The 27,534-nt window shown below is 41.4% G+C and overlaps 1 protein-coding gene and 1 long non-coding RNA gene across 5 annotated transcripts in view; one reads left to right on the top strand and one right to left on the bottom strand.

Annotated features, from left to right (window-relative positions):
* LOC128316429 (uncharacterized) overlaps positions 1 to 13,648 on the top strand; it is a 38,484-nt gene extending 24,836 nt beyond the window's left edge. Inside the window, exons 6-7 of the long non-coding RNA XR_008300339.1 lie at positions 1,496 to 9,199; positions 12,441 to 13,648. This is a non-coding gene — a long non-coding RNA (uncharacterized LOC128316429). The remainder of the gene's footprint in view (positions 1 to 1,495; positions 9,200 to 12,440) is intronic.
* Positions 5,296 to 27,534, bottom strand: part of MYRFL (myelin regulatory factor like) — a 127,360-nt gene continuing 105,121 nt past the window's right edge. Inside the window, exons 15-25 of one of the 4 annotated variants that reach the window (XM_053226490.1) lie at positions 27,429 to 27,492; positions 22,453 to 22,538; positions 19,658 to 19,732; positions 19,522 to 19,574; positions 19,221 to 19,397; positions 12,029 to 12,091; positions 11,292 to 11,379; positions 9,266 to 9,340; positions 6,357 to 6,477; positions 5,950 to 6,024; positions 5,296 to 5,790 (exon numbers count right to left, since the gene is read on the bottom strand). In XM_053226490.1, the coding sequence (XP_053082465.1) occupies positions 5,704 to 5,790; positions 5,950 to 6,024; positions 6,357 to 6,477; positions 9,266 to 9,340; positions 11,292 to 11,379; positions 12,029 to 12,091; positions 19,221 to 19,397; positions 19,522 to 19,574; positions 19,658 to 19,732; positions 22,453 to 22,538; positions 27,429 to 27,492 (964 nt within the window). In that variant the 3' untranslated portion in view covers positions 5,296 to 5,703. Of the gene's footprint in view, positions 5,791 to 5,949; positions 6,025 to 6,356; positions 6,541 to 9,265; positions 9,341 to 11,291; positions 11,380 to 12,028; positions 12,092 to 19,220; positions 19,401 to 19,521; positions 19,575 to 19,657; positions 19,733 to 22,452; positions 22,539 to 27,428; positions 27,493 to 27,534 lie in introns of those variants that run through there. The other 3 variants (XM_053226489.1, XM_053226491.1, XR_008300338.1) reach the window with 3 other exon arrangements.

Raw genomic sequence — 27,534 nt, 5'->3', positions numbered from 1 at the left:
ACCCTAAGTGTCATGAACTGAAACTTCATTACAAGAAGTGAGAATTTCCGACTTCTCATTTTTTTGTTCAAAATAATGTCTTCCCAAGGACCGTTCTTAACTGTATTCCCGTAGCGTTCACCCAGCACCTTCCACTTTACAAGAGGCCTCATGTATATATCGCTTTCAGTGTTCACAGTAACTGTCATGCAGACAGGATGATCATGGGTCCGAGTTTGCAACCCAAAAAGTAAAGTACCCAAGATGACACCAAAGGCCAACGGTTGAGCTGGGACCAAAACCAAGCTTCCCAGCTCTGACTCTAGTCCTTTTTCCAGTTACTCCGCATTTAAGCAGGAGGTCTGGCTGGTGCAGCCAACAATGGCTTGAGGACCCAACTTTGGCGAAGACGTGTTGTCAAGGGTCTTTCTAAAATGTGATCTCACACGTATTTGTGTGGAGCCATAAGAAATTGAAGGATTGAGACTGTGATTTTCGGCACCCATCCTTTCCACCAATTATGTGGCAGAGACTTTCCCCATTCACAGAATCCAGCCAAGGGAAGATGGAGTCTACGCAGAACACTGTTGGTAAATGGGAGGTCTCTGCGGCTGCGCTGCCACAAGCTTTGAACAAACACACATGAAAAATGCACCAGATTCTAAATCCTTGGATGCTTCTTAAGAGCTCATCTGGCTCTTTAGAATCAGACACAAAAATCAATGACACATGTCTTTGAAGAAATGAAAGCCAAAAAAAAAAAAAACACTTTTAGCTTTGCCAAGTGAAGATTTTCCTGAAGCATTCCCCGGAATGAGGTTGGTGTGGAGCATTCTTAAGTGAGCTGTTAAGCCCTGGTGCAATAGAAATAGTTGTGACTTTGTGGCTGGTGACGGGGATTCCACTCATTTCTGTCCCTCTGCCCTCCCTCCATTCTGTGTGATGACTAAATCCTCTAATAAATCCTATCGGTTTACGAGAGCTGGTCAGTGTAAACATCACTTACCAGCGCCATTAACACGTTAATGCCTTTTGGGTGGGTTGTGAAGAAAAAGGAATAAAATTCCTAAGGGTAAGGGATGTACTTCCAAGGACTGAATTGTCTCCCTTTGGAATTCATATGTTGAAACCCTAGACTCCAGGTATTTGGAGATGGGACCTTTGGGAGGTAATTAGGTTTAGATGAGGTCATGAGGAGACAGTTTTCATGATGGGATTAGTGCCCTTATGGAAAGAGACGGGGGCGCCTGGGTGGCTCAGTCCGTTAAGTGACTGACTTCGGCTCAGGTCATGATCTCACGGTCTGTTAGTTGGAGCCCCTGCGTCTGTGCCCACAGCTGAGAGACTGGAGCCTGCTTCAGATTCTGGGTCTCCCTCTCTTCCTGCCCCTCCCCACTCTCACTCTGTCACCCTCTCTCTCAAAAATTAAAAAAAAAAAAACATTAAAAAAAAAAGAGAGAGAGAGAGACACCAAAGAGCTTGATTCTTCCCTCTTTCTCTCCTCCTGCCTGCACAGAACAAAGACCATATGAGGACACAGCAAGGAGACAATTTTCTGCACCTCCAAGACAGAAGCCCCAGCAGACACTGAGCCTGCAGGACTTCCAGACCCCAGCACTGTGAGAAATAAGCCACCCGGTCTTAAGTTCTGGAAAGCAGCCACCTTGAATTAAGACATGTCATATAGTGGAAAGGGATGAAATTTAGCACCAGAAAACCTGTGTCAACTCTTGTCCTTGCTTACCCTCTTTGTGTCTCAGTTTCCTTATCTATAGAATGGGGAACTAGAAGTCCCTTCACTCCCCATATCACAAGGTCATGGTGAGAATCCAGAGAGATGAGGTTTGTAAACTGCCAACAGAATTGCTCTTCTGTTGGAGGTCTGTAATGATGTTTTGCTAGGAATCTGCCACTAAAATTGAAATCCAAAAATTGCTTAGGCAAAAGAAGTAAAAATATGGGAAATGGGAAAAGAGGTAGGTTAAGAGCTCTACTTTTTTTTTTTTTTTTAAGTGCTGGAGGGTTGAACTCATGCAAGCAAACTGTTTTAAGTGAATTTTTATGGTTTGGTTGTCTAAAAAACAATCTGACATAGCTTTCAAAATCTTGTTTATTAGAACTCAAAATTCTTGTAATTCTACTTGTTTATGTTATGTGATTATTTTATATTTTATAGTGTTTATATCTTATATTATATGGCATTTTCTATGACACTGATATACAGAATCTGACAAATTGGCAAATAATTAGTTATATGAAAATATATACTGGATATGAAATACAGTAACTAAGATATAAATGACCTGAGGTTAAAAATGGTACCTGTTTTTCAGGATTGAACTTATCCTATGTTAGCACAAATGGCACCTGGTGGCAGTAGGTGATACTTAAGCCCAGCTCTAATGGACTTATTTTCTGACTTTTTAGAAATATATATATTTTTTTCTTTTAGAGCAGATTTAGATTTATAGAAAAATAGTGAAGCTAGGACACAGAGTTCCTATAAACTCCATACCTAGTTCCCTCTATTGTTAATGTCTGTCACAACAAATGAACCAACATGGATACATTATTATTAACTAGAGTCCATACTTTATTCAAAAGTCCTTAGTTTTCATCTGTTGCTCCTTTTTGGTTCCAGGGTTCCATCCAGGACTCCACGGTGCATTCAGCTGTCATGTTTCTTTTAAGCCCCTCTTGGCTTTGATGGTTTCCCAGACTTTCCTTGTTTTTGATAACCTTGATGATTTTAAGGAGTATTCGTCAGGTATTTTGCAGAATAGCACTCTGTTTGGTTTGTCTGATGTTTTGCTCATCGTTGGACTGAGGTTATGAGCTTTGGGGAGGAAGATTTATAGACACTACTTAAATTTGGGGATATTCCAGTAGAGAGTCAGACAGTTCTCTGGCACAAGGAAAAATCTTTTTGGCCTGAAGCAGCATGGTCCACGGTGGATATCTCACAAACTGGGAAAGTGCTGAAAATACAAAGAGAATCTTCCAGCAAAGTTTAGTAGGCTTCACTAATCCTAGGATGCCACAGATTGCCACAGGTCTCTTCATTATGTTAAATCCTTTCTTTCTGAGGGTTTTCAACACAGTCTCCTGTTGTATGCTTTTTCTGTTTTGTTTTTTGTTTTGTTTTGTTTTGTTGGGGGGAAAGACTTTCAGTTTTGTAATAGAATTTAACTTGAAAACAGTGTTTATTTGAGAGAAATCCTCTTATAGGCAATGTCAGTGAACTACCTTAGATATCTGAAACTCCATGTTATCCCAAACATAAATGCATGAATGAGAACATGGGGTCTATGTGCTGGAAAGAACTCTGTAACCCTGCTTCTCACAAACATTCCTTCCAGTGGAAGGGTCAAATTAATGAAGTCTCTCCCACACCACGAACCTGGGACATGATTTAAAAATGGAATGGAAAATACAGTCTCTAGACGCAGGTCATACCGGGACAGGCTGATAGTATACAACCCAGGACAACCAAGTCTGAATTTGAATCCAAGAAATTGCAGGGCTCCTGAAATACTCCTCCCAAGAATTAACTACTCTATTTAATTTTCTACAAGGGCTATGCTGTTAGTAAAAGGTAAAACAATTTTCCAAATATAGAAAAAAATATAAACATTATGTAACACACATGCATATGCTCTGTCTGTAGCTTGGTTTTTATAGTCGACAAACATGCCTTGATGTATGTGTGAGTGTTTTGTGACTCAATCTCCTTATAATCCCACTGTAATCATTGTAATGATTCTGTTCTGTGCAGTTGAAACAATAATAGCTTATACTTATTCATAGCCTATCTGTGCTTTACATATTTTATCTCATTTAATCCTATCTAGATACTCATTGTCCTCTTCTATAAAGAAGGAAATCAAGACTTAGAGACGTTAAGTATCCTGTCTAAGGGTACACAGAGAAAAGTCAGGATTTGAATTCAAGGCAAGGGCTGTTTGGATCTGAAGTCTCAGGTCCTACTGGGCTAAACTACCTCTGCGTCACTGAGTTTATTTCAAAATGCCTTCTGTGAGAGCAAGGACCGTATCTCTTCTTAATAGATGGGGTCTCACAATTCCATTCATATGGCACAGGTGTAGTAATATTTGAAAACAAGGAAGAGGAGGATGTATTATTACTACTGATTATCACTGTCAAGGTAAAAAAAAAACAACACAACTCTTATCTCCTAATTGACTCCCAGGCCCATAGGAAGATAAGAGAAGCCCAGCCACTCAGCAGCCTTGTCACCCAGAACTAGAGCTACAGTGGCTCAAATATCCATGTCCTAAAATACAGAAAATTTGAGGTACAGGAAGGCCAACAGATCAGGAGATGATTGCCATTGAGAAGATAGTTTGTGATAGTTCCCAAGAGAAGGGGACATGCCACATGTTGGGGGCCACACTGGGAAGCACCAGGGTCAGTCAGGAGGCAGAGGAAGTGGGGGCGAACTGTGGGCAAGAGCCTTTGTTTTGGTTTCTATGGGAAGGAAGAAGCGAGGCAGGGTGGACAGTCTGGGGACTGGCTCATGTGAATAACTTCAGCAGGCTCTGGGGCTGTGCCTAGCTGTCTGGTACCTAGCCCTGGCATGGTTAGGGCAGGTGGAGTGTGAGAGCCCAATAAAGGAGGTGGGTTGCAGTGTGGACTCTGGACTGTTTGGCTTGTATTTGAAAAGCACTCACGGACAAGTTGTTTACTATTTCTAGGAATTGGCTAACCTTAGGAGGTAGAGTACCCTTAAGGTCAGTAAGACCCCCAAATGTCAAAATGTTTGAATACAGAAAATAAAAAACATGGTTGATAGACTCCAGCTAAGAGGCTTTCTGGCCATTCTAAATTGGGAAAGGCATATGAATGTACCCATAAGCCAGGCAGAAGTACCCAAGAGCTAATTTAGCTGAAAACAATAGAGATGGGTCATAATGCCGTCATATGTAGAGGGAGAAGAAAACAAAACCAATGAAAACTGGAAAATAACCTGGGCCTAGATTATCTGGGTTACCTTAAAAAACTTGTCACAAGTTAGTGCTTCATAAGAGAGCACACAAAACTTAGTGTCCATCAGGCATTAGGCATTAGAGGGTAGAATTGCGACTATTTCTCTTATCCAAATCATTAACAAGCAACATTCTGCACTCTAGTATATGTCGTTTTTCTCTCTCTCTCCCTCCCTCCCTTCCACCTTCCTTCCCTTCTTCTCCCTCTCTTCCATAAACACATAGCAATAGTTTGCCTAAATGTGAGCTCATCTGTGAGACACTACCCATCCGTCCCCCTAACACACACCATATCACACACTGTTAAGAGTCTGTGTTTAGTGGGCCCACGTTGGCAGAAACGGGCCTTTTTATTTTTCTCGAAAGCTACAGTAAGAAATACATAACACAAAGTAGACTCTGACCTGTGTCTTTGGCCTCACAGATTCCTTAATACCAGAAGCAGTATTTTCAAGCCCAACAGTGCTGTTTACTCCAGGAAGAGTTTTCTTCATAATCACGGGAAAATCAAAAACCACACTATCTCAAGTTGCGGCAAACACTTTATTCTCCTCATTAACGTCTCAAAACTGTCAGAAGCCAAAGCTTGAAAAAGCCCTATGGCAATAAATGTGAATGTTTTACAAAGAGAAGAAAGAGATTGCAAGAAGTTATGTTTCTGTTCGCCGTATTTTTGAGTATTTTTCCTTGGCGAAGTCCTCAACCAAATTCGAATACATCAGACACAGTGCCGATAGAAGTAAAAGAAGTAATCTGTAAAGAATATCCCAGCAAAATAAGGGTCCGTTGAACAGTCAGCTAAATCCTGTCAGAACAGAAGAAAAAAGAAGAATGACTAATGTAAAAATGAGTTAAAGTAATTGACTGACTGAATTGAATTGATCGATGGATTGATTTAATGGTCTGTTTCTTTCTCACCGGAAAAGAAAAAGAAAAAGGGGGAAAAAAAAGAAAGAAAGCTTACCGGTGCAGCTACACGGAAGTGGTATGTGCTATCAAAGAATGGGGCTACAGGGAGGCTCCAAATGTGCTGATAGCCCTAAATAATGAATGAAAGGGAGATCCATTCCATAACCACATTTTACTCTCAGTTGGAAAGACTGTAGTCTGAGAAAGCATTTCCTTGACTACTCTAGGAAAGGTATCCATGACAATAGCTTTTGACAGGAGTCGCTAAAACAGTCTGCAGTTTCTGAAGGACACATGGAGGATGCTGAGCAAAGCCCTGTGACCAGGGTCAGCCAGCAAGGAGAAACAGCGGCATTTGGCTCGCGGCATCCCTCTCCTGGTGGGGAACAGAGGCTGTGCCGCAATTCTAGACACACTTCTTCTGGAACAGGGAGGGAATGCCCAGGGGCTGGAAAACATTACCTGTGTCATCTCCTGGGAGACCTCTTGGTGGCTTTGTATCCCTTTGGCTTCCCTTTTACTATGGAAACATATATTTCCGAGGGTGAAATTGCATTGGAAGACTATCAATGGTTCTGTTGTGCTTCAAGAGACAAAGGAGAGAAAGGGCAAATGGAAAGCAGTTACCAGCTCCACTAGGCGATACCTTGATAAAAAGAGGTACGAATGGGAACGTAACTTGGAAATCTATTCAAAGTTTCTTGCACGCATTTTATTACACAAAGCTCATCAATGCCAGTATGCCCGTTCCCATCTCATTATTACAGAAAGAAACTCAGTCTCAGATGATTACTGTCATGGACTTAATGTTTGTGTTCCCCTCCTCCAAATCCATATGCTGAAATCCAACTTCCAATGTGATGTGTTAGGCAGTAGAGTCTATGGGAAGTGATTAGGTCTTGAGCATGGAGCCTTCATGGGTGGGATTACTGATCTTATCGAAAGGACCTCAGAGAGCTCTCTTGTTCCTTTGCTATATGGACACAGTGAGGAGATGGCCTTCTATGAAACAGGAAGCAGACCCTCACCAGATGCCAAATCTGCCAGTGCCTTGATATGGGACTTCCCAACCTCCAGAAGGGTGGAAAATAAATGTTTGTTAAGGCACTCAGTCTATGGTATTTCTGTTATAGCAGCCTGAATTGACCAAAACAACTACTGGGGTAGCATATGATAGAGTCCCTAAGATCTAATCTCATGACTTAAATCATCCTAGCATCAGAAGTTCTTATCCCCACAGATTAGAAAATACTTTTTGAAGATATCCATTCTCTTTTCTCTGGCAACTGAATTTGCATCTACCTGAAGTTTCCAGGATTTCAGATTCTACACACCCCTGATCTGAGGAGATACTGTTTGAAGCAGCAAGGTGCACAAACACAGGAAGGGATGTGGGGGTGAGCCCCATTAGAATTTACCTCCCTTAAAAGCTATCAGAGTAGAAGTCCTGCCAGAAAGAATGACTCTTCTCTGGAGGTTAGCCCATTAATTATCATCAAGAGGCTGAGATCCATCTGTCCTTGGAAATGATCTTATTGCACAAGTGGGACAACCTACAATCTCAGTTGAGTATGTGTGTTATTTTTAAATCACACATATTGGACAAATGGCTCTTCACCTAAAAAGCCTGATTTAGTGGCTCAAGATGGTTTTCTGCCACTTCAGGGGACATACCGTGTCAGCTTACTTCCTGCCATTGAAGCTAGGAATGAAGGAGGAAATGCTATTCCAGGCTACTCAGGGAGTGCTAGAAAACAGTACATTTAGCTCTTGCTCTGCATGAAATGTGATGGGCTCTGAGTCACGAAACACTTGCTGCTTGAAACAAACCTTTCCAAGGCAAGCCGTTGGGTTGAGTGTCATGAACTCATTGTAGAAGCAAAGTTGATGAGGGAAGAAGTATGAAGCCCAAGTGAAACAGAAGAAGGGACAGATGGAGGAGGAGTAACAGAGCTGGGAAAGCAGAGAGGGAGCGTGGAGGACAGAGAAAAGGAAAAGAGAGGCAGAAAACAAAGGGGAGAAGAGAGGAAATGTGGAGAGGGGGGAGAAAAGGAGAGACTATAATCAAGAGACACAAAATAAAAACCATCTATCTTCCTGACGAGCAGCTCATTGCATAATTTGAATGAAGTGGGTCGAAAGTCTTAGAAGTACCATAGTTATTTTAAATATTTGGTACGAATAGATTAAATTAGAGCTTTGTGATTTTGAAGGAAAGGTACTGATAATAAAAGCTACAATTGAGGCGCCTGGGTGGCTCAAGTTGGTTAAGTGTCCGGCTCTCGCTTTTGGCAGAGGTCATGATCTCACGCTTTTGTGAGTCTGAGCCCCACATCTGTGATGCCACCACAGAGCCTGCCTGGGATTCTCTCTCTCTCCCTCTCTCTCTGCCCCTCCTCCGCTCACACTGTCTCTCTCTCAAACAAAATAAAATAACTTAGAATTTTTATATAAAAAAAGAGCTATCATTTATTAAGTGTCTCATATGTGCCAGGAAAGGGCAACGTTTTTACATCTCTCATCTCACTGGGAAGGCAGGAAAGTGATGGTTTAAAGGATGGGCTGAGTTTGAAACCCAACTCTACCATTTACTGTCTGCGAGTTTCAGGACAAGTGTGTTTGACCTCCCTAGACCTAAGTGTTCCCATCTGAAAAATATAAACTAGAAGAGAAATACCGAACTCAGAGGGTTATTGTGAGGATTATATGACCCACCATTAAAGTGTAGAGTGTGTGGCATAGGCTCTGTGCTCAGCAAATGGTAGTTACTAATTTCACTATTCTTAACAGCGGTTCCCACAGCAGCTCTACTTGTTCCGGTCTTATTTCAAACTTGTTTTACAGACAAAAACAACTCAGGATAAGTAGTTTCTCCAAGGTTACAGAATTAGTAAGTGGCAGAGACAAAATGTGAACCCTGGTCTGCCCAACTCCAAACTCTGACTCCTTGAACTCCCCTGGGGAGAGGGGCTGGTGTCGGCCTCAGCATTGCTACCAGGGACTCGCCCAACTGCCCAGCCCCCCAACCCAGGGACTGTGCTATTACTCTTGCTCCTACCCTAGTTCAAAGGGACACAGTCGGGGGGAGTCTGCAACTTGAGAGCATCAAACCCAAGACTGCTCCCATTTTACAGGTGCTGAGTGTGAATCCTTAGGGTCTTTCCATTCACTGGAGGAGCCTGGAAGATCCCAGCCTTCATTTTGAAAACTCCCTAGAGCTGGCCCACCTCTCAACCCAACCCAACTACCATCCGCCGGCATGGACTGATAACTTCCCACCTTCTAACTTACTGATCAACTGTGAAGTAAGTTCAGACTTCCTATTCAGATAATGATAGAAGCGGAATTGTTTTCTACAGTTATGCACTTACTTGATTTCCAGAGAGAATTTGACATTGGCAGGTGTGTGCTTATTAACAGGAATATTGTAATTGTAGTTTCCAGAGCTAATTATGGAAAAAAATAAAACCACAAATCAAAATACACAGGAAAGGCTTCAAAAGGCTTTTGTTACTCATTAAATACTATGTGAACTGTGAAATGCTCTATAACAAACACAGAAAATCAAATTTAGCACAGGAGAGTTCCACGTTTTCCAGAGATGTACCTGTCAAATTTCAAAGTGATCTCTTTTAGGTCTTAATATATAAAATATACCACAGAGATTTATGGTTTGTTAGAACACACAGACAAAATGACGGGAAGCCAAATCCCAGGCCAAATGCATAAAACTGAGCACACCGGAAATGACTCCAGTCCCTGTTAAGGAGACACAGATTTCGGAAGACAAATGAGGCAAAGGCAAACTAACAATCCCTCTGGAAAGGAGGACTGGAAATAATGAATACCAGCTTTTCTATCCTGAATCGCTCCCTTTTCGGCAACATTAGCAGGAAATACCACGCACGTTCAGAACTTGAATCAACTAGTGTTATTATAGTCTGAATCACCATTTCATAAGGGAGAAAACTGCACCACAGAAGGACTTATACAGAGACACGCCCCCAACCCCCCGACCCCCACCCCCCAACACACACATCCCCTTTAAGAGAGATACTTGGGAGAAAGCGGGACTTCCTGGGACTCATACTGGAATGAAAACCCCAGCAGAAAAGCATATTATATCTAACACAAATTCTTATGTCCGGGCCATACCTTGAAATATATGGAGAAACAAAACCAGATAAGTTGGAAAAAGAGCCAGGGTCATTTTAGATTGTCTTTAATAACACTAAAGTAGGTTGTTAAAAATGAGGAAGCAGTTGTTAAAACTGATCTGAATTGAGATCAGGAGAGCCTTGTTCTACCAGAGGAAGCTTAGATAAATGGAATTTACTTCCTACCACATGCCCCCCAGCATCTGCATGCAGTAGCATCTCACAGATGAGAAATGGACACTCAGGGGGAATGAACTTACCTTGTCAAAGTTCTGGTATTTGAACCCGAATCATCCTACTCTTCTTCATTATGTCACCCTAACACAGTAATTAATGTCTGTCTCTGAATTGTTTAAGCTCACTGAAGCTCAGGTTCCTTAGTGGCAGAATGGGGATCAACTAGACCAACCTCATAGGGACTTTGTGAGAATTCGATGACATAACGAATGTCAAAGCCATAAACAAATCATAATGCACCAGACAACTTATTTTTAAAGCTCAGTATAATCAAGCCTGAAGCCTGAAGCCTACATTACATTAGGTTGAAAAAAGCAATAAGGCTGAGAATGCAAAGGATTTGTGACACCAGTTCCAAATACAGGGCCTTGCCTTTAACCTAGCAGTCACCCAGTACATATTTATCAAAGAAAGAAAATTATCTGCCCACTCTTAATGCCTTCAACTTGCATATTGTGCTTTCTGAAGCTACTTGTACTCCATGCTCCTAAATGCGTCATTACCTTACGGCACACGACAGATAACTTTTTCAGTATCTGGATTTTTTTCCTCCTAACTGAAAAAGCTAAAATAAGCTATATTATTTAGCAATTAAAACAATGGTATTCCTTGTTATTAAAATGTGTAAATGTCAGCTCACTCATTACTTGGAGCCATCAGTAACAATGTCTTTCTTGTCTATAAAATTAACCAGCAGCTCTGGGCCTATGGTATGTGTCCTCAGAGAGTCAGCCACAGACCTGCCCTCTAAGCTTTTTGCCTTGGCTTTACCCATTAAAGTGGGAGACTGGAATCGTGGGAGCCTTGGTTTATTGATATTTGCTAATACCAACCATTTTATGATTCCCTCGTCCACCGTGTAACAAATGTGTTTTCACTTAAGGAGCAATGTAAGCACACATCGATTTTACCATGTCGTTCTAGCTTTCATTCCAGTCTCAGAAACCCAGAGCCCTGAGTAAATTCCAGAAACAATCGAGGTATCATGGGGAGGCTTACCCACCCGCACTGGTGGTCTCCATTGCAATACCGATGATCTATTACTTGCTGGATTTCCATAATCTGAATAGAACTAATGGTTGTGTCAATCCCTGAATTGAGAAGAAATAGAGAAAAGAAAGTAAACTCTTCTGCAGAGGACAAGAGTATTGTGCTCCAGCAAAGTCTCCAAATTACTGAATGTGAAATAAGAGTTTCCTAGATAAATGGGTTCCATTTGCATTCAAATGGAAAAAGAAGGAGAAGGGCAGGGAGAAGGCTTCTGTTGTTGTTGTTGTTATAGTAAATTTTAAGAAAACTAATAAAAATCCAGGTTCCAATAGGCAGCCTCATCACATCCAAAAGAATTTCTGGACCCTGGAAGTCCTACTAAATTGACATTTATTGAAAATGGAGAGTACAATATGAAATGCCATCTGGCCAATAAAGATGGCTTTTAAAAACTCAGAAAACAGAAAACAAGCTAAAAATACAGTTAGAATAGAAAAAAAAAGGCAGAGAGTTCAAATAAATTATTCAAATCCATGGAGATAAACCTCAACAGGTCCAGTAGTGAGAGACCAACTCTAATGTCTCCTTAATGGTTAGGTGGGCGTTGATTCTAAAAACATGATCCGTATGAGTGTTCTGGCAGGGTGCAGCCTTCATCCCTGTTCCTCACTCCAGTGATGCTTTTATGGCTTGTTGTTACTCTACCTGGCTCCACAAAGTCAAAGAATAGTCACGTAAATGTAAACTCACAGTCAGTCCCCCAGTCAGGGCTGGTTAGCGCATCTCTTGCCAGGAATGACATGCTTCTGTCTTCTGAAGAAGAAAATACTCTGTCAATCTTTAATGCTTGGTCAGGGTGAGAAGAAACCTAGTAGGAGCCCCTCTTTGTCTCTGTCAGTTGAATGTTTCCCCTCACTTTCTCTCTCCCACCTTTCAACCCATCCAATCCCTACCCCATTTCTTACAGATCTAGCATATTCTCACCTTCTTCCAAGAAGCCATCTGTTTTGGGTTGATGTGTGTTCCCCAAATTCTTACGGTGAAGCCCTCACCCCTGAGAATATGACTGTCTTTGGAAATAGGGCCTTTAAAGAGGCCGTGAAGTTAAAACAAAGCTGCTATGCTGGCCCTACTCTAATCTGACTGGTATCCCTCCCCATAGGAAGAGACAAACAGAGACACTAGGGGTGTGCAGAGACAAAAGACCTTGCAAGGACACAGCACAAAGGTGGTCATCTGTGAGTCTAGGAGGGAGGCTTCAGAAGAAACCAGACCTCCTAACACCCTGATTTTGCACTTCTGGCCTCCAGAATTGTGAGCAAATAAATTTTGTGGTTTAAGTTGTCCAGTCTGTGGTATTTTGTTATGGCGGCCCTAGCAGATCAGATCACTGTGGCCCACAGTCCCCTCCTTTCCAGTGTCACAGCATTACTACTGAACCATCTATATGGTGATTAATTAGTGATAGATCTGTCTCCACATCCAAAGCCTGTCATCTCTGTTTTATTATTTAACTCGTATGTATTTTTGCCCTTTCTTGACAACTCCAGAATAGGGCACCTCTATTAAAATTCTTTGATTCCTCTGTAACTCCTACCATAATGTGATCCACACAGGAAAAAAAGAACACTTAAAACTCAAGGTCAGGACTGTGCTGCAGCTGAAGAGACGAGTCAGATCACTGGTGCAGGGCCAGAGCTCGCTTGTGAGGAAGGAAGTGGGGGAGTGGTTTTGACCCCATCATAGCCGAAAAGTCATTTTAAAAGCAATTTTGGAAAGGTAACTATTCAGATGATTGTTGTTAAGGTTTTGGGGGAAAAAACCCCAGATATCCTTACAGTGAATAGTGAAAGCAGTTATTTAGTGGGTTGCTAAACAAGCTTTTAAAAAGAATTTTAAAGTTTTTGCATTTTTTAATTTTGCTGATTTTTCTCAAGTATGTGTACTCTTTATTGTATTCCTTCATTTGCATTAAATAATGTTTATATCTCTCTACACAGTTTTGGGGAAAACACAGACAGTAACCTCAATTAGGAAGAGACATAAGTTAATACAATGTGTGCTACTCTCAGGAAGAAAAGAGAGACAAGATCTATTCAACTTTCTGTATGGAATTTCAGGATAGAAAGCAAACCCAAGAGTGCACGTTACTTGGGGGCCATCACTCCTAAGTAAATCTGCCCTGGTTAGTACTTCTTACACTAGGCACACAGGCTTGTTTGCCTGTCAGCAAAACCAACCGTGAGCTTTTGGAACATCACACACATCCTGTGCACTGCCATAGCCCCAGGCAAGGCAATGCTGGGCTCTCCGCAGATGCTCAACAAATATTTGTGGGAGGATGGAAGGGAGAGAGGCAGGGAAAGAAGAAGAGCCAATCATATACCCTGTAGAAAAATGTTTCCTCTTACACACTCAAAGGGGAAATTGCCAGCGGTTGGGTACAGACGATGCTGGGAATGGATATGGGAACCTGGGCTCCTTTGCCCCATTGGCAAACGGGAGTGAGATAGAACTTGAAAGAGAGGCAGGTTTCCTCAGGATCTTGCCTAATATGATCCTTTTCATTAAGAAGAAATGGATCATGATACATGAGGATTTCCTAGAAAATTGAATATATATTTCCCTTTAGATATAAATATATGTGCTGCCTAAAAGGCCTCTAGATTTCTTGGATTCCAGCTATTTCAATAATAATTGTCAGTACACATCCCCTGCTATGAGTTTTGCTTATGACTGCTTTCACAGAAGGCTGTGAATTTATAAAGCAAATGAGGCATGAAAAGAAGGGGAAACCAGGGGTGCCTGGGTGGCTCAGTCGGTTAAGCGTCCAACTTCGGCTCAGGTCATGATCTCATGGTTCATGAGTTCAAGCCTCACATTGGGCTCTGTGCTGACAGCTCAGAGCCTGAAGTCTGTTTCAGATTCTGTGTCTCCCTTTCTCTCTCTGCCCCTCCCCTGCTCCTGCTCTTTCTCTGTCTCTCAAAAAATAAATAAATGTTAAAAAAAAATTTTTTTTAAAAAGAAGGGGAAACCAGAACTTCTCCATCCTGTATGTTTTTATTCTTTACCTTTTTTTTTTTTTTTTTTTTTTACTTTCCCGCTGAATTTGCAGAAAAGGGCTCATTATAAATTTTGACAACAGAACTACAGAGTTGCCTCACTTCCACAGAAGCATGTTTTCAGGTTCCTGGACATAGAATCCTAAGATAGGATGTAGTATCTTATGGGATAACTGCATTTTTTTAAACAGTAATTAAAAGGTAAGGTTGAGGAGAGATAATCTTGCAGATTAGAATTATTAAAATGGCAGGATTGGAAATAAATTTTAAATCTCCTATAAAACACCTCTAATTTCTCACCTCTTTGAGGCAAGACTATTGAATTCTGAAAGGCTGGTTATTGGAAAACCATAAATTCTCCTGTAGTCATATAGGGGTGACTCTCATTTTACAAATGCCTTCCAGTAATATTCACTATAAACTTAATATACACTCCTAGTGGTATTCCCTGTAAAGTTGGAGATGTATTTCACAATCAGTGGAAAAGATCTCCCAATAAACTAAATTAGAAACTTGTGGAAAGGGGAGATTTAAGATGGCGTCCAACCAAAGCGTATCCTCTTGTGGTAGAATGTGTATATAGCATTACTTATAAAATTGTGCTCTATGGCTAAGTTCCAAAGCAGCATACCTTTTTCTTTCCTGATTGAACCAGACTCATGCCAAGAAAAAGTCAATGAGCCCAACCAATTGATGACTGAGTCCTTTAACACAGGGAACCATTTTATTGCAACCATTTGCTTTTCTCAAAGTACTGAACTCCAAAACAAAATAAGCAGGAATTCCCATGCCTTTTAGCTTCATGAGATTTTTTAAATCTTCACCAAAACTCTGTGGAATCCACAGATTTTTTTTCCTCACAAGCTCATTACTTTGTAATATCTAACTCTATTTAAATCTTTATCGGTTCCATAGCTTAAAATCTAATCCCTCACACTCAGTTGGTGCCTCAGATTAGAAGCTCAATGTTCCAAAATACCCACTCTCCACATCCTGATTAGTCTTCCCCAAACCTTTCATAGTAAGTGGGAAGAGGGGATAAACTTTCTGACGACATTTTACACAATCAATTTAGGCCCAAAAGAAGAACAATAGCTTGTGCTCAGCATATCATAAAAATGTGATGGTAAACTGCTAGATATTACAATTCATCTTACAGAGTTATTCCAAATTGTTGTTTTTTTGTTTTTCCCTTAACCCTTGAATTTTATTATTTTTATTCCTTAATTTTTATTATTTTTTTATTACTTAAAAAAATTTTTTTATCTTTATTTATTTTTGAGAGACAGAGCACAAGTAGGGGAGGGGCAGAGAGAGAGAGGGAAACACAGAATCCAAAGCAGGCTCCAGGCTCTGAGCTATCAGCACAGAGCCCAATGTGGGGCTCGAACCCACAAACCGTGAGATCATGACCTGAGCTGAAGTTGGATGCTTAATCAACTGAGCCACCCAGGCGCCCCAATTCCTTAATTTTTAATTAGTCTTCAATGCCTCAGAAACATCTGGTTGAAAGAATTTGCCTGGCTTTCTCCACTTTCAGATTTAGGAACCCCGGTGTTATACAGTGGTCAGGACAAAGGGGGAGGATGGACCAGCAGCAGAAGAGAAGAGGCTTTCTTTACACCCCCAGAAATATCCCACAACAGGGACATCTCAATGGCTATAGGCTAACCTGCGGGAGGCAGATGCCAAAGGGGCTTTCCAGAACCATAGAATGAATACTTTCTGATTCCTCTAAAGCTGATCCCGAGTACATGTACACACTGTGCCCAAATAAATGGACGCACAATGGTAGATGGGAAGAAACCCAGGACAAGGAGACAGAGGACTCAAATTCCAATTCCAACTTTGCCAATAGCTTACTGCAGATCCTTAAGCAAGGTCCTGGGCCTCCATTTCATCAGCTGTAAAATGGGTAAGCTGGTATAAATCAGAGGTTTTCCTGACCTGGGGACTCTGGAACCCCAAGTGATGGCATAAAGTGGTCAGTGGGGTCTGTGGACTTGAAAAGTAACAACTCTCCCACAGATGTGTACTATTTTTCAAGTATTGCTATTGGACTAACAAAAAATTTTTTTTTAATTTTTATTTATTTATTTATTTATTTATTTATTTATTTATTTATTTTCAATATATGAAATTTATTGTCAAATTGGTTTCCATACAACACCCAGTGCTCATCCCAAAAGGTGCCCTCCTCAATACCCATCACCCACCCTCCCCTCCCTCCCACCCCCCATCAACCCTCAGTTTGTTCTCAGTTTTCAAGAGTCTCTTATGCTTTGGACTAACAAAAATAATTTGATTACAAGCTTAACTGAGTTTACAGTAACATTCTCCCTCTAGGTGTTTTCTCAGTCAAATGATCCTAAAAGAATAATGAATTAATAGTGGATTCTATGGGTCAAAAAGTTAGGGTGCCACTGGTGTACTGCTCTCTGACATTCTACGACTCGAAATCCCCCAAAGTGTGCGGCTTTCCTCAACAAGATAGTGAAGAGAACTGTGAAGTGAAGTGAAGAAAATCCTTTCCATCTTTCTCCAGCCGAAAGAGAGAAGAGGGAACAACTTTCCCAGTGTATCAGGGAGCCTGGTAAGGCAGGACTTAAATTTCATTTTTATTTATTTTTATTTATTTATTTGAAAGACGCATCTCTTTTTTTAATGTCTATTTATTTTTGAGAGAGAGAGAGCATGCACACATGAGCATGCAAGTGGGGGAGGGGCAGAGACAGGGGGACTGACAGTAGTGAGCGTGATGTGGGGCTCGAGCCTACAAACTACGAGATCATGACCTGAGCCGAAGTCGGATACTCAACTGACTGAGCCACCCAGGTGCCCCTCAATTTCACTTTTAGCCAGACAACGCTGATAATTGTGTCTAGTAGAACACAGCCAGAGATTGTGGGGCAGACCTTCTTTTTTTAGGAGTCTCTTCAGTGTCTCCCATACTCATGGAAATATAAGACCTGCAGATACCCCCTGTTCCAGAGAAGAGAGCAATAAACCTTCATCTGGTTTGATAAGGCTTCTCTTCTCCCTCCATGTGAAGAGCTGGTTGCCACAGGAATGAGTTTGCTTAAGGGTCAAGAACCTTTTTGCAAATGAAGATTGGATCTGTCCATGACCTCTTCCTGTACAGGATCCGTTGTTACACGTCTCTCGTGGGTGAGGTAGTCTCTTCTGAGGACTGCTCTCAGAAAAGGACACCAGGCATATCCAAGGTGGACCCCGAGGTAAGAAAAGAGTTTACCAGCCACAAGTTTCCATGTGCTTTCACAAGAGATGAAGGCTTTGGGGGATTTTTGTAACCATACTGGATTTTTCCATGTTTGAAACTATGGAGAATATGCTGACTCAAACGAATTCCTTTCACATCTTTGTGAAAGTAGTGATGCATCTTTGCCCTGTAGTGTTGCATCTCTTGCCAAGTTCAATCAAAAGTTGCTTTCATGGGAAAAATAGTGCAAGCATTGCCTTCTATGGGTACAGGAAAAAACTCTCTATGTCTCACCTTCGTGTTGGAAAGAATGGGGATAATAACAGTGCCTGTCTTTTAGGTTGGTGAGGACTTGAATAGTTTACTCATGTAGATTACTTATGGCAGTACTTATGTATACATTACTACCTCATTACATGATAATGATAATGGCGGTGGTGATGGTGACAATGATTTGTACAAGTTATTTATTCAACTCTATGATATAAAATAATGTCATAAGGAAAAAGAAATTACATTGCTGCCCCAAAACCTCAACCACTGACCATATTTTACATGTCAGTCATTTGGACTGCTCAAAAATATTCTGGTTCATCTTCTTCTAAGCGGATGTTAGGTCTGCACTTTATCAATCGTTTTTAAATTAGACATGACCAACATCACTTGGTTTGGCCAATAAAGCGTAAGCAGAAGTGACATGTGTTATACCTAGGTTGGAACTTTAAGAGCCAGTGCACAATTTGCCTTTTCTCTTACCTACTGTTACAGAGGTGGTAGAAATATGTATTGAGATGGAGTCTCCATTAGTTAAGTTCCAAATGACATGATGAGCAAGAACCCTCTTTTGACCCATATTTGACATAGAAAGAGAATCAGCAATACATTTTTGCCACATTAAGTCACTGTAATTTGGAAGTTGTTGCTACAACATCCTGATATATAATCCCTACTAATATGTACGTATTGCTATTATCAGCATTATCATCATTATTATTTTATATATTTGTTGTGTGTATGCAGAAGATTTCCAAAATAATAATGAATTAGTATACATTTGGATGTACTACATATGGTTTTATAGAGATAATTACATTTTTAGCCCTTACTCAAGTTTCCATAATGTTTTTAACATGAAAATTCTGTTACTCAAAAACATTCTGTGTGTGTGTGTGTGTGTGTGTGTGTGTGTGTGTGTGTCCCTAGAAGGTAGAAGATATTCTGAAAGTGGTTGTGATTTTCACTGACTGGCAGCTTACCCTGACCTCACTGGATTTCCAAAGACCTTTACATTTTTCCCTACTTGGTTTGGGCAGAAAGCCCAGCTATGACATCATTTTATAAGTTCTAAGTGAGCCAGAAAATCTACCCAATCCACACATGATTACTTTACATGTTCTACTACTACTATCTTTGCTAGCAATGGACAGATGAGACTTTTTCACTTGAATCAACCAAAATTTCATCCCTGGGTGGGAGACTTAATATTACAGATGACTGCAAGTTTGTGTATTTGTGTTTTTAAAGATCTTGCCACCTCAATAGAAAACGATTGTCTGGAACCATTAACAGATCATGCAAGTAAATATTTGCAAAGAAGAAAAAAAAAAACAAAACACCTCAGGTTCAGAGCCCTGGTTGCTTCTCTTTGAACATCCTTTACCTGCCCATGGCCTCTGATGGAATTCCTCGTTGGAACGCCTTTGCACAAGACTTGAGAGGACTCTTCTCTTTCCCCAGATGGGGCAGCAGTAAGTCTCCTGACAAGGCAGAATCTCACAGAAAGTGATTTCTGGTACTCGGAAGGAGGACTGTGTGGTTGCCAGAGATGTATTAGGTGCTGCTGCAAAGCATTGGGCAGAGCCGAGGGAAGCAACAAGGTTAACCTGAAAGGCTGGTTCTTTTGTTGACAATTCACATGAAACACGGGCTGGGTTTGAGAGCGAGGAATGTGAAAATCTTACCAGAGGGGGAGGCTGTGGGTGGCAGGGCTGGCTCCTGAGAGCTTGTGATGTTGCTGGAGGAAGAAAACAAAATGATTAATGAAGGAGGCCTTCAAGACTACTTCTCCCCAAAGGAAAACAAGACCAGAACTCTCACCTCAGAGAGAGATTTGGGGCATGTCGGTCTTGATCTTTTAAGCTAAGGATGTAAAGGGAGACTATCGTCAAGGCACTGTTAAAAAAAAAAAAAAAAGAAGAAAGCATTATGTGACAGATTTGAGTTCATATATATCTCACACAACCAGCTGGTCAACGTTCTCACAGGCCACACAGATGGGAGAGGGGGAGGGGCAGCCATGGCTGACAGAAGCACCATGGAAACAGCACAGTTATGCTTCTCTGCCCTGGTGAGAGAAAACCCTCGTCTTCCTAGAGCAAAGAGGCTCCTGGGGTACTCTGCACCGATGGATTTTTCCAGCGAGCGGCCCCTTGGCCCTGGCAAGCTGCCTCAGCAGCGTCTGTCACCAGTGGAAGATTATAAGAGGAAGCTGTAAATCACTAGAGGCAGCCCTCTGCTCCTTGCAGGAAAAAGGCAGAGCAGAGTCCGCATCCCACTGGTGGAGGGCATCCACACTGTGGCACTGGAAGATGAGAGGAGGCACAGATTTAATCAGCTGTAGATGCCAAACCCTTTGGCTGCTGCTCTGACATCTTCCGGCTGCCTGTCTTTTCAGAGCACAATACACCAAATTGGGGAGAGGAAGGAAAATAAATGCAATACAACCTTCATTTCCACACTGTGTGACCTCAAAATAATGACTATGTCCTTTTCCTCCAATGATCAGAACTTATATATTCAAATAGAAGCTTTTCTTAAAGGTTCTGAGCTTTGGGAAGCTATTCTTAACAATGCTCATGCATCCAAGCTCACTTAGCATTGTCTTCTTTGGGGGGTTCTGTAGCCCTCTCACATGAGCCGCACCAGAAAGTCTGCCATGACATTACAATTCCACTGTGTGCGGGGTCTAACACAGGGTGACCCCACTTGACATCCTGCCCGCTTGACTTCACACCTGGTTCCCTACATTGGCTCCTTGTTATATTTTCCCCCATCAAAGGTGGTGGTTTACCATTATTAAATACACACGAAGAAATGTGCCACACGTTGGGATTCTACTCATAAAGAAAAAATTTCCAGAGTGTTCTTAGCAGTAGCTGGCACAACTGCCCAGCAGGCACAACCCTGACTGGGAAAAGTGGTGCTGAGTCCCAAAGATGCCATCAGACAGAAGCTGTTGTATCACCCCGGCAACTGCTTGCTGTGGTCCAGTCTGCCTTATTTGCTCTCCCGTATCCCCCACTCTCTATCTCCCTAGGACTAATCCTTAAATACTCTTTCTAATTTGTTTCTGGCATCTACTTCAATGCATGGCCCAGAGAACTTCTAGGATCAAAGGATGAAATGGGCATATCTGCTCCTTTCTTTGGGGGCAAATTCTGGTTTTGACCCTTCTTGCCACCACGGGCCAGAAACAAGATAAAAGCCTAACAACCTCCCGATTTTGATCTAAGCAGTCAACAGTATTGGAATTCATAAGATAATTCTGATAAGCACATTTGAAAAGCAGTCTCTTTACATCAGAATTAGACTTCCTACAACCCTCCCATTGGGTTTTCATGGGAATCTGTATCTCTAGAGAATGCTAAATATGTCTGCTAAAGTAGACTCTCACACTCTCCTGCGTTGGGAATCCCAGCAGAAGAAGGCTCACTTAGGACCGTGAGAAAAGGACAACGGCTTCGAATGGGAATTCTGTCTCCTGGTGTCAGACACTTGGGGATGCTTCCTGCAGTGGGCTGTAGCAAGCGACAAGACGCTGAGGGGAGAGAAGGATACAGAGAGACTCACATCACCTTCTATACCTAGGAAGCTATAGATCAAGGAACTAGATACACCTTGGCACCTTCCCTCACTTTGCTTCTGAAAACGACTGTCTCCCTTGAGGCAAGACCCAAAGAGAGTCCTTTCCCACACTCACCAAACATTTTTTGAGAGATAGATAAATACCCCTTTGGCCATGCAAATAGCCTAAGAACAAGAAGGCCCAGAGGACACAGGCTAGGTGACCAAGGCCCAAAGGCTGAGGGGCCATCACTGCATCAGCAGAGCCTGCAGACCAGGGCCCTGAGGAAGACGCCCTGCATGCCACTGAGGGATGCCCCCGACTTCCTTGCAGAGAGAGGATGGACTGCAGTCGAATCACCCACTGCTTGCACAGCAAGTGCTTTTCCTTACTGTGTCTGTCTGCTTTAACTGCCTAGTAAATTTGGCTGCAATTTCAAACTATTGTACCTCTCGGGGTTATCTCATAGTTCCTTTGGTGTGAAGTCTTCACTGAAGGATCTAGAAGAATCCTAATAAATATGAGTGTCTAGGGGAGAATACATTGTACCTGATTGCCCTCTCACAACATTCCCCCAAGTAGACAGGAAAGAGAACGAAGAATTTGAGTTATTTGCGAGACTGAAAAAGACAGACACACGCACACACACACACACACACACACACACACATACACACACAGGAAAGGCACAGTGAGTTGCTAAAAAGTATCAATTAATTGCAAAAAAAAAATCCTTCCTCTCACATTTAAGTACAGAAAGCCTATGCTTTTTTCTTCAGAATATGAGTTTAAGAAGGGCATTCCTTGTTGGGATGAGCACTGGGTGTTGTATGGAAACCAATTTGGACAATAAATTTCATATTTAAAAAATTTCTTTAAATAAAAATAAAAAGGGCTCCCTTATCTCTAAGTTAAATCAAAGGTCAATGTTCAGTTAAAGAGCCCCTTGTCTTCAAAGTAAATAGGTCAGTCCCCAGTTCATATATGAGAAAAGGAAGATGGGAAGGATAAAAGAGCTTGACACAGCATAACACTGACGTTTTCTTACCAAAAGGCCATCACAGCAATGAGAGTTATAACCAAGGTCTGGAAAATCCAGTTAGGACACAATTGTTTTTTTCCTGAAAAATAAACCTGTAAAAGAAGATTCAGTAAGGAGCAGTGATAAACCATCAATGCTAACTGGGAGAAGGACCCCTGAAGACTCGCTCCCAGTAGGGATCTTTGCTGCTTCCATGGGCTGGCAAGTGTGCTCTCTTCAACCTATATTTCCCTCCTCTCTGCCTCCTGAAAATGGAGTTCTTTCAAAGCCTGCCTCAGGCCTCTCCCTTTCCTTACACTCCAGGCTACAGTAAGCTCTCTTTTCCCTAGCACCCTGAATCCAGGACAAGTGTCTGTGCCGTTCATTTAGTGCTTATTCTTCAAGTTTTATGAGAGAAGAGGACCTATCAGACAAGATAGTGTCAGAACCCAGATGTTCATCTCTTTCACTAGAACACTTTTGAAAATAAAGTCTTCAAGAGACGATGGAATCAATTCCAATGGAAGAAGTTCAGGCACCATGACAAACCATGGAAAAGACTTGTATGGTGAGAGCTAGTGAGTACTCTTTAAATCATACACATCAATATTCAATTCTGCTACCTATTTCTTTTTCTTTTTTCTTCTTTTGTGCATGTGCACAAGTGGAGGAGGAGCAGATAGAGAGAGAGAGAAATTCTTAAGCAGACTCTATGACTAGTGTGGAGCCCAACACAGGGCTTGATCTCACAATGCATGGTGAGATCATGACCTGAGCTGAAATCAAGACTTGGATGCTTAACTGACTGAGCCACCGAGGCACCCCTTTGCTACCTATTTTTAAGGACAGTTCTGGGCCTGTGTCTTATTTATTCTTATAAATTCATATTCATATTCATCTTATATATTCATTAAGCACTATTGTGTATCGCATTATGGGGGCTCTAAAAATAAGTAAGTTATAGTTTCTAGGAAGTAAAGGAGACAAACCTCTAAGACTGATGCATTTTGGCATAAAACCTTGCATATAAGGAATGGGCCAAGAACTATAGAATAGAGAGCTGTGTAATTGCTGTTGAATCTGGCTGAAAAGATAGCAGAGGTTTTCTGCCCATTTTAATACGGTGCTCCTTAAATAGGAGCTTTTCTATGAATGCAATAGAGAATATTACATTTGCTTCCTTCTGGAGGGTAGAGGGTAGAATCATACTTTTGGTTGGAAAAGAATTGAAGGATGGTGGTACTTAAGAAATAGTTTGAAACTGGTCTGTATTTAAATTTCTTGGGTTGGTTATTTGAATCAATAAAATGTTCTTCAATGTTATATTAGGGTTGGGGGTGGGATTAATTATACAAGTTTTTAACAAATATACAAACTCTTAGGACTCTCGTAACTGAGTCACCCGTAAGGGCAGCTGGAAGCCACTCTGAATACTAAGAAGTGAATAGTTTCTACCATTCTCACATCTCACTGGAACTGTTCAGAGGATGTCCTAAAAATGTGCTGTACAGAGAAGGAACTCAATGAAATTTGTTGAATTGATTGTAATTAAACAGCATTAGGCTCAGGATAAGAGTTTCCCCTCCAATCTACTCCCCATGGCTGCTGAATTATTTTAAATCTCCATGCTTTTGCTCCAAATCCTTTGACCTAGTGTAGGGAAATGACCTAAGACATGGAGTCGGGCTTGGAGTTGGGTCCTGAACAAGTCATCTAAATGTCATTGATTCTTATTTCCTTCATCAATAAAATAGGAATGATAAAATAATACCTGCCAACATTTCAGAGTTATTGGGTGGGTCCAACTAACAGTGCAATCGTTCTCAAATTTAGGTCTGCATGAGAATTATTACAGAATTTATTAAAAACCTAAAGGTCCTGGAAAATTCTGCTCAAAGGACTGAAGACCTTCCCATCTCACCACAACCATCAATACAGAGTGGGGGTCACCCATCTACCTCTTGGAGGTAGAGAAAGAGAAGGAAGGAAGAGGAACACTAGATTGGAGAAGAGCTACTCAGGAGATCTCAATCTTCCTCCAGAACAAGTGCCACCATCGGCAGCTATGTGGAAGGCAAGGCAAGGCCCAGCCAGGCCTCTTACCATCTGCTAAGGTCCACCAACTGCTCACAACCAGCACTTTGCTCATTAACACAGCCACCCGTCCTAAGAGTAGCACATTCCACCCACACGCATGTGTTTCAATGACCCAAGGATCATGGGGGCTCCAGGGAACAGAGGATACCTAGGTGTTGATGTCATGGAAGGGAAAGTCAACCTCAGAGAAATAGCCAAGACCTCATGCAAAGACAACACAAGGGAAGGAAAACATCCCCATTATTTGTACTTTATCAAGCTCCCTGGAAGACTCATAATATGCCGAAGTATGAGAACACTCAAGTTCTAATAAGAGTGAACACTTGCATAGTACTTATTATGTGCCATGTTGTCTTGTGAGTGCTTTATATATACTAATTTATTTAATGCTCAGATAATCCTCAACAACCCTCAGAACAGGTACTGTTATCATCCCCATCTTATAGAGAAGGGAAAAAACGAAGCATAGGAAGGCTAAGTTCCTTACCCAAGATCACACAGCTAGTAAGTCATACAGCCAGGATTTAAACCAAAAAATATTTGGCTCCAGAATCTGTGCTCCTAACCACAATGCTATGTTGCCTACCTTCTCCTGTCTGTAAAACAAAAGCACACTATACAAATTAGATGTTATTGTTATTATTCAAAAGGTTTTCATGGCCTACCAAGGGAATTCCATAACAGGTGGTCCAGGAAATTTGAGCCTTACCTATATTTTCAGCCTTACCTCCTACTCTCCCCCCAGCCGACTCTCACCTAATCCTTTAATGAAGCCAGTGCTGCCCCCCAGATTTTGCTTCTGCCAGCCTCTCTGGAACCTCTCCTATATCTAGCCAGAGCTTACTCCTCCTAGAAGGGCTGGCCCCATAATGCTCTGCAGCACTCTGAGCCTTTACAATATTTACCACATCCAGATACAACTGTTCTTGTAGTGTTCTCCAATATTCCCTGGCCACCTAGAAATTCCTTCAGAGAAGAGTCCATGTCTTACTCACTTTTGTCTGCCTCCCACTTACAACAGTGACTGCAAGAGGTCTCTGAGTTGAATGGGTGCTCTTCAATACCCACATAAATCCTCTACTCTGTGTCCACAAGCCAATCCCCTTCCCCACCCACATACCCAAGAGACCAAACTACTTAATGTGTTTAATTTAACAAAAAATGTTTTTAAGTTTTTTATTTAAGTAACCTCTACACCCAGTGTGGGACTGGAACTCACGATTCTGAGATCAAGAGTCGCATGCTCTTCTGACTGAGCCAGCCAGGTGCCCCAATGTTTTTAATTTAGATTGTGAGCCTTCAGGGAAGATGATCAGACCTGGTTTTCCATTCATGCATTCATTTAACAAATACTGCTTGAGTACCTACTATGTGCCAGTCCCTGGGGAAGGCAGATATGGGGCCTGTTCTCATGAATCACACATTCTAGTTATTATTCTGACATAACTGCAAAATAAAAGAAATTCCCCAAGTGCAGAGTGAGAGCTACAGAGATTGCACATAACCGAATTGCACCAATCAGTGCCGCCATGGATGTAGGTAGCATTTCCTCCATCCCATTGCAAACTGGTCAGTACAAACAGTACCCTTCCTACACAACATGTTTAATAGTTTGTGTTTATTAAGCAAACTGCTATGTGCTGGGCACTGTGGCTAAGGGCTTCACCTTCTTTAATCCTATCAACAATCTTTGCAAGATAGAGCCTATTATTATATTTATTTCTCAGTGCAATTCAGTAACTTGCCCAAGGACACTTCTACATAGATATTTACCCATGTATTTATGTTTATTTGTATACCAAGTAGCTTGTCAGCAACATAGCATTTTTAGCAGTTTTTAGTAGAATATTAAACTCTTTCTGAGTTCTTTTAAAATAGGTCAATGCAGGGGCACCTGGGTGGCTCAGTCAGTTAAGCATCCAACTCTTGGTTTCAGCTCAGGTCATGATCTCACAGTTTGTGAGTTCAAGCCCCCTGTCTGGCTCTGTTCTGACGGTGAAGAGCTTGCTTAGGATTCTCTCCCTCTCTTTCTTTCTCTGCCCCTCCCCTACTCTCTCTCTCTCTTAAAATAAGTAAATAAACTTAAAAAAAAAATAGGTCAATGCAGTATAACATGAAGAAAAGAGAGTAAATGGGGGCAATGGCCCAAACACCATATCAGTCCTTAATAAGATATAGATTAAGGTCATGAATATCTTCCTGGGGAAGGGCCACCTGGGGAACACTGGTGGGTCAGAGGGAACAAGCTGGGTTTCATGGCATTTATGAATTGTACTAGGAAGGGAATAGTGCAGCTTCTCCCTTACTGACACTCCTCTTCATTGAAGAGGGTGTACTTTAAATCAATAAATGATTAGCCTTCACTTTTTAAAGTAAATGTTACCCTATTTGATGGAAGTTCTCTTTATTCATTAATAAAACCATCACACTTTAACCTTTGCAAGAAAGTGAATACCTATTTCCCCATTTGCACATAGAGTACTAACTATCAAAAGGGAAAAAAGGGATTTAGGGGATTAATGGAAGTCCCCCTGGGATCTTCTGAAGCCATAGATAAGGAATGAGGTTGAGTTAAGGCATCCACACAGATCTTGCAGCCTAAGGCCATATGCATGTGGAAGCTGATGAATTTCACTTGATAGAGGCAATATATTAAAAAAAAAAAAAAACCCGGCAGAATAGTATTTCTGAAATGAACATGTTCTGTACTTATTTCTCTAAACATCTTTTTGAAAAAACTATTAAAGGGGTAGTAATTAAATACCTAAAGTGCATGAAGATGCAAACAAGGGAGTCTATCAACAGATAAATGAAGGGAAGCATTTTTGATCAATTTCTCTAAACACTCTTTTTTTATATATATGTATAAAACATTATCACTGTGCATTACAAATAAGTCTATTTACCTTGTTGGTTTTTTTGGGAATGGCCTTTCTTGGAGAAGATGCACTAACAGCTCTGCTAAATTTGCTTTAAAAAGAGAGAGAGAATGTTAATTACCGTTCAAATGCC

Source organism: Acinonyx jubatus, chromosome B4 (genome assembly GCF_027475565.1).
Source record: "Acinonyx jubatus isolate Ajub_Pintada_27869175 chromosome B4, VMU_Ajub_asm_v1.0, whole genome shotgun sequence".
In the NCBI taxonomy this organism is placed as follows: Eukaryota; Metazoa; Chordata; class Mammalia; order Carnivora; family Felidae; genus Acinonyx; species Acinonyx jubatus.
The sequence above is the reverse complement of the archived record's forward strand: the minus strand, read 5'-3'. Positions and strand labels throughout refer to the sequence as shown.